Consider the following 7,500-nt stretch of genomic DNA (forward strand, 5'->3'; position numbering starts at 1 on the left):
TGTCAGATAATGTGTCAGTACATGAGTCAATACAAGTGTGTCAGTGAGTCAGTACATGTGAGTCAGTACATGTGAGTTCGTAATTGTGAGTCAGTAAATGTGTCAGTAAATGTGAGTCAGTACATGTGAGTCAGTAAATGAGTCAGTACATGTGAGTCAGTAAATGCCATCTAGCTACCAATCTTTTTGACAAGCAGTGAAGCACCGATGCCATAAAACACCACATTGATTTAATTGAAACTTTATTTTCCCAGATATGTCGATTTACAATGTGTGTGACTCTGAAACCGTCCACAGCGATAACACTACTCCTGTGTTCACCGTCTGGTCAAACACAAGACACCGGACACAGACACACACAGAGACCCACACACACACACACACGTCCAGACATCATACAACCTTTCACACGCATTCACCCAGTCACTTTGGGCCTGAAACCTGGCTCAGGTTCAGAGCCAATCCTTTTATTTACTAGCAGTGGGTGTGGCCAGGTGCCATATGATCTTGTACTTAAGTGGGTGGGCAGGGACTTCCTGTGAATGAGGTCCTTTCTGCAGAATAGTGGGTGGGAATTTCTCTCCACAGACGGGTGGGTGTGTTCTTTTCTATGAATGCGGTCCTTGCTGCAGGTGGGTGGCCGGGGTCTTCTTTTACATATAGCTCCATTTATGGAGTTATTACTACAGGTGGATGTGGGCAAAGATTCATTCTTAAGATTTAGTTCCCTCTCATTCAGGCTTTGAATCCTTTTTGCTTTATTTCTTTGGCCCCTCCCTCTAAACGATTGCTGTGATTTAACGTATCACTGATGTATCATAACAATAGCGTACCACCATTTTTCCAAACATAAAATAGCCTAACACAAGAATTAAACATACTGTACCATAAGATGTAGCAGATCATCTGTATGTGTTACTGTGTTTTAGATGCCCCTGCACCTGCAAATGCCCCAGGCCCGGGGCAGGTCAAGTCGGGCAGCCGAGCTCGAGACTGTAACCGATGAGACAGGACTACAGGTATGTAGTCCGTCGAATACAGGTATCCGTCGAATACAGGTATTACGTCCACGCCCTGTAGTTGTCGTGTTGGGGGCTGTCTTGACTAATGTCTGTGTATTGTAATTTTTCTCCCATCATGCTTGTTTTTCACGATCGCTTTCACTGTCTGGAAATTCGCCATCATTGGCGACACAAGCGTACTGTACAGTATCTTGCACCTTTCTGTATCTTGACATAACCTCCAGAGATATGTTCGGTTTCATGCCCAAGTCTGGTGTATGTCCTTGCCAAATGGTGGTTGCATGATCCGACTGAGGTTGTTAGATCATGTCCAGTCAAGACCAATAATTTGATGATTGTCTATTAGCTAAACCAGCTCTGAGGATTCTCTGAGCAGATCCACCAACATGGAAGATGAACTGGGAAATTTGTACCAGGCCTTGGCCAGGTGTGTGCCCAAGGGATCACGTGTCATGTGGGATAAGATAATTTGATCAAAATATGTTGGGTGTTATTTTTTTTCCCCCACACCAAGCTATTATGAACAGACAGCAAGGCTGAGGTCCCATTACATCCCAATAGACTCAAGCCAAAGGAATTTCTAAGTGAAATCTTACACACACACACACACACACACACACACACACACACACACACACACACACAGAGACACTGTTTTTTTTTTTTTGTTGAGGCAGAGCAAACAGGAGGTGTCTTAGCTTTTTACGTTGTAGTTAAAGTTGTGATGATTCGTTATTGCTCAACAGAGTTAAGTACTGCTTAAATACTTGAGTCTTGCTACAGTTCACATCTCGGTGTGAAACATGTAACCTTCCATTGGTGTCCATTTTCTCCGATCACATGACTGGCATGGCTAGGGACCTGTGCCTGTGGATTAAACCAAACTGGTGTCAGTGAAACCACTTTAGTGTCAATGGGTACTTGATACTAAAATCACAAGTAAGATTTTAAGCCTGTTGCAACCAATGGCTTACCATCTGGAATGGTTTGGCCTTTCGCACCACTTCCCACACAGTTTGTAAGGGTATACAGTTTCTGACATTTTTGTCAGACATCTGGTGATCTTTGTCATTCATCGCATACAGCCGTCAATCAGAGTATTGGAAAATGGATCGAAGCAGCCGAAGCTTGCAGAACAAAGCTAATAAATCTGGTTATTTAGATATATCACTACTATTACATCCAGGATTTTCAGAATGTTATTCGTAGAAATAAAGGAGTAAAGTGAAGCTTTATTTGTGTTTAGCCAGTGTTCAGTTCCATTGGGCATTACACAAGAACCCAAGGACTTTGGGGACTTCTTAAATACGGAGAAACCCGATAACTTTCCGATCAAAAGAATGAGATTGCAGAATTTTTTCTGAACCACAAGGGATGATACAATGTCAAAATGGGACCGTTCACCTTGAGCTACTTTCTAAAACCTGGAGAGAGGCTTGTACTGTATCGTCCAGGTTTGTATTAACCAGAGAGAAAAGCCCGGAATGAATGCATCAGATTCCCTATACCAGATCCCTATACGAGGCTCATCGGAGCCTGACGCACCCTCTGGGGAGCTGGCAGGGTACTGAGTTGCTTCGATGAGATAGGATTTTAATCCTAGCTAAAGGATATCCTGTACATAGCATCTGGATATTCTGGCAGGCTTCGGTTTTGAGTGATTTAGCAAAATCTTCCACTCTGAGACTGGCAAGACGTTTAGAGAGGGAGGACAGAGAGAGAAAGGGAACGGTATTCTGGTTGAGGTTTTGAAGCATGTTGGTACAGGTTTATACAGTAGCAATCCCTGGAGCACATGTCCAAAAAACTGTCAGACACATCACTTTGTAAGATACCTCGAGCACACTAGGTTTGGACAGCATCCACCCCATGTTTCACCGCGGTGGGTAACGTAGCTGCTGCTCTTGATTGGAACATCTTGATAGGAAATGGATGGTTTGTGTTGAGATGTTAAGCATTAAGCGATTACAGAATAACAAGGGTATCTCAAAGGCTTCCTACATCCCATCAATTGAGCGTTTGTTTTGTTGGATAAGGTTTGTTGAAGGAGGGGTACGGTGGCTTAGTGGTTAGCACGTTAGCCTCACACCTCCAGGGTCGGGGGTGATTCCTGCCTCTGCCTTGTGTGTGCGGAGTTTGCATGTTCTCCCCGTGCCTCGGGGGTTTCCTCCGAGTACTCCGGTTTCCTCCCCCGGTCCAAAGACATGCATGGTAGGTTGATTGGCATCTCTGGAAAATTGTCCCCGTGACCCGAGAAGTTCGGATAAGCGGTAGAAAATGAGAGAGAGAGAGAAAATGAGAGAGAGAGGGAAAGAGAGAGAGAGGTTTGTTGAAACCTTAGAATTTTGTCTTCTTATTAGTTTGAGTTAAGAAACTTTGTTTTACCCCTTAACCCAGACCCTATAACCCAGACCTTATAACCCAGACTCAATTCCTGGCAAGCTAAGGAACCACTATTACTCCATCATTCTTAGACCCAAATCCTATGAACCTGAAGAAGCACATTGATTCTTGTAACCAGGATTAATCTGTCTAAAACACCTGATTCTAGTATTTACCCTCATTCTTCCTATGTGACCTTAAAGGTATAAAATCTGCATGTTGCTTTTGTCTAAATGATCTAGCTTGACGCTATTGACATTCTCAGTGTTTTAATGTTGTGGCAGGAGTACATCTTCCGCTTGGAGCCAGGCAATGAGGATTCTGGGAAAGGGAAGTGCCCATATGACCCAAAATTGAACAGCGTCTCTGCTTTGATCAGTAAGTATCATCAGAGGGTCTAATCCCGTCTTCCATATTAAGTGTAATAAGGGCATTTGTGTATCCTTTCTCCTCTCCCGATGGAGCTCATTTCTAAAGTTCCTTTGGATCAGCTTTGCGCTGTGTTTTATGTTTTATTGCCGATCTGTGGCGGGGGGACGCTCGATGGTGATTTTCCCAGCGCATCGTCCGCGGCTGTTTTTCTCATGAGACCCGACGTTCTTTTGAAAACTTGAAGCTGGAAATGGAGAAAAAAAAACAAGGCTCATTTGTTTCCATTTGCTGTACATTTTAGCCTAATGATCCATTTTGCGGTGTTTCGGTGACTCATAATTGTAAATTTAGATGTTAAAGGGCTGAGAATTAAAAACAGACCAGCCATCGGACAAGATTAAATCTTTATAAGCCTAGCAACAGTGCGCTTCAGACTTCTTGAGGATATGAGATGAGTCATGTTCATTCTTACTGTAATGCAGGACAGTGGATCAACGAGGTCTCTAGTTTGATTAATGGCACCCTGTGTAAAAATATTGAGTGTTTTGTTTTCATCTAATTCTTCAACCACCCTTGCAGTGGAATCCGGCATTCCGAAGTGTTGAACCTTGAAGGTTTGAACTTTTGAACAACTACAGAGTCGAGCAGATAGTGAATGTGGGGCTCATAAGCAGCATGTGTTGCTTCCAGGTTAGATGGTTACAAGTGAGGCAGTCTCGTGCTAAGTGAGGTGTAAATGTCATGCCGAGAGCTTTCACATTAACGCTCTCTTATCGGAACCGCAAACTTCACACCGTGAAGCAAAGCATGAGGGGTCAAACTCTTGTTAGGCTGAAAGCTAAAATGAGTTTGATCTTTGATCATCTTTAACCCTAACCTTAACCCTAACCCTGATCTTTGACCATCTTTAACCCTAACCCTAACCCTGATCTTTGACCATCTTTAACCCTAACCCTAACCCTAACCCTGATCTTTGATCATCTTTAACCCTAACCCTAACCCTAACCCTGATCTTTGATCATCTTTAACCCTAACCCTAACCCTAACCCTGATCTTTGATCATCTTTAACCCTAACCCTGATCTTTGATCATCTTTAACCCTAACCCTAACCCTAACCCTGATCTTTGATCATCTTTAACCCTAACCCTAACCCTAACCCTGATCTTTGATCATCTTTAACCCTAACCCTGATCTTTGATCATCTTTAACCCTAACCCTAACCCTGATCTTTGATCATCTTTAACCCTAACCCTAACCCTAACCCTGATCTTTGATCATCTTTAACCCTAACTCTAACCCTAACCCTGATCTTTGATCATCTTTAACACAAGATCTTTACTTACATTGGATTAGTTGCTAGTTGTTAGGGTCGCTACACTACACGAGCTACTAACTATAATTGAAAGTTAAAAAAATAGACCTAGTTACTTAAACGTAATCGAACGTAAAGTTGTACAAGAAGAATTTAACAAAACCACGAACAATTTTTTGGTATTTTGTTTTAATTCGTGTATCCAGGCAACATCCGAAAAGTTATTGTTTATGTAGTAACAGCTTTACTACGTTAAAGGCATCATAGAGTGAGTCCTTGCCAAAGAGATGACATGAGGGACAAATGTGTTCGCACACTTCCTTTAAAATACCATCTGCATTAACCCTGTTTCACCCTGTCTACCCAGACACAAGTGTGCATGTGTCAGGAGGTAGCTCATGTTTGGCGTTCCACTGAGATAACGTTCATCATTAGAGCTTTAGTAGGCAGTTTCTTGGCCATGTCTTGAAGCACTACCCCCCAAAAACCTGCCAGCTCCAGGCAGAGACACTTGCTCTTCTCAAATATCATGTGCAAAACTCAAACACTTGCATCCACTAAAGCTTGCATGCATAAGCGTACGCATGCACAAGCACCCATGTGCAGGTATGCATGTTGGGTAAGAAAAGAAAACTTTTTATTAGTTCTCAAAAGTTGATGTCACTGTGCATTCCTAGCCAGAAGGTCAGATAAGGGAAGACGACCCCTCAGGGATCCCTGCCAGAGGGTGTGGTTGGCATCATGGCATAGAGACAGTGAGCATGACTAAACCTATCAACCCCCCCCCCTCTCTCTCTCTCTTAGACGGAGAGCTGTATGCAGGCGTGTACATCGACTTCATGGGAACGGACTCAGCTATTTTCCGAACACTGGGGAAAAACACGGCCATGCGCACCGACCAATATAACTCCAGATGGCTGAATGGTACAATCATTATGCCAGTCCAGGACTAACAGTGTATTTGATTTTGTAACCATGCTTTAGGACGAACGAAGGTTCTGTCTGACAACCCGTACAAGTTTTTTGAAAATTTAAGAAAAATCCCCAAATAAAATTCTTTCACTAGAACTCCAACTAAAAAGCCCTTGAGAGTACAAAGTAGTTAACTAATCATCTTTACTCTGTCTTGACCAGACCCCTCGTTTGTGCACGTGCATCTCATCCCAGACAGTGCAGAGAAAAATGACGACAAGCTCTACTTCTTCTTTCGCGAGAAGTCTTTGGAGATGGGCCAGAGTCCTAAATCAGAATCACGCATCGGACGCATCTGCCTGGTGAGTCAGACCTCCTTGTAAATGCTAAAGTGCTTCATACTCCCCGAAGAACAAATGCCTTTATAGAGTCCGCTTTGTTAAAGTACAGACAGGTGACAGATTAAAAGAACAAACATTCTTACGATGTTGCAGTGACGTGTTGTGCCAATGTGACCCACCAAAACAGCTTTGATGCTCCTTGCTATAGATTCCACTAGTCTCTGGAGCTGTACTGGAGCAATGTTCTCCCAAAAAATGCTCCATGTATTTATTCCTCACGAAATTCCCCACAGGTGATTAAACGGGTTGTGATCTGGTGATGACTTATGCCAGTAAGCCCTCATTCACTCTGCAAGAGGGTGGCTTTGTTCTGGAAGATACCACACACATCAGCATCGGTAGTCCCAAAGTCAGTAAAACTTTGTTTTGATTTGTGGTCCCGAACCATAGCAGAGTCTCTGGACCTCCTCTGTTTTTTCCTTGATTTTACATTTACATTTCTGGCATTTAGCAGACTTACATTTTTATTTCAATTTATAAAACTGAGCATTCATTCATTCATTCATTCATTCATTTCTACCGCTTATCTGACTTCTCGGGTCACAGGGGGCCTGTCATCGGGCATCGAGGCAGGATACACCCTGGACGGAGTGCCAACCCATCACAGGGCACACACACTCTAAAGTCACAACCAATGTTGTTCCTCAAGTCATTCATCCATTCATTCATTTTCTACCGCTTATCCGAACTTCTCGGGTCACGGGGAGCCTGTGACTATCTCAAGCGTCATCAGGCATCGAGGAAGGATACACCCTGGACGGAGTGCCAACCCATCGCAGGGCACACGCACACACTACGGACAATTTTCCAGAGATGCCAGTCAACCTACCATGCATGTCTTTGGACCAGGGGGAGGAAACCGGAGTACCCGGAGGAAATAAAACTGAGCAATTGAGGATTAAGAGCCTTGCTCAGGGGCCCAGCAGTGGCAGCTTGGTGGACCTGGTATTCGAAACCAATGAGTAATCCAACACCTTAACCACTGAGCTACCACATCCCAGTTTGTCACCTACTGTATGTGTACATTACAGGTCATGCTGAAATGCTAGTCATCAGTACCGGACCCAAATTTTCTACAATTATCAGCCCTTCATTAGC

At 43.5% G+C, this 7,500-nt stretch overlaps 1 protein-coding gene across 3 annotated transcripts in view; it reads left to right on the forward strand.

Moving 5' to 3' along the window:
• Positions 1-7,500, forward strand: part of sema3fb (sema domain, immunoglobulin domain (Ig), short basic domain, secreted, (semaphorin) 3Fb) — an 88,678-nt gene that overhangs the window by 64,361 nt on the left and 16,817 nt on the right. For all 3 annotated transcript variants that reach the window (XM_047810517.1, XM_047810515.1, XM_047810516.1), the window contains exons 6-9: positions 930-1,019; positions 3,689-3,782; positions 5,894-6,013; positions 6,224-6,363. In XM_047810517.1, the coding sequence (XP_047666473.1) occupies positions 930-1,019; positions 3,689-3,782; positions 5,894-6,013; positions 6,224-6,363 (444 nt within the window). The remainder of the gene's footprint in view (positions 1-929; positions 1,020-3,688; positions 3,783-5,893; positions 6,014-6,223; positions 6,364-7,500) is intronic.

This window comes from Tachysurus fulvidraco, chromosome 2, assembly GCF_022655615.1.
Source record: "Tachysurus fulvidraco isolate hzauxx_2018 chromosome 2, HZAU_PFXX_2.0, whole genome shotgun sequence".
NCBI lineage: Eukaryota > Metazoa > Chordata > Actinopteri > Siluriformes > Bagridae > Tachysurus > Tachysurus fulvidraco.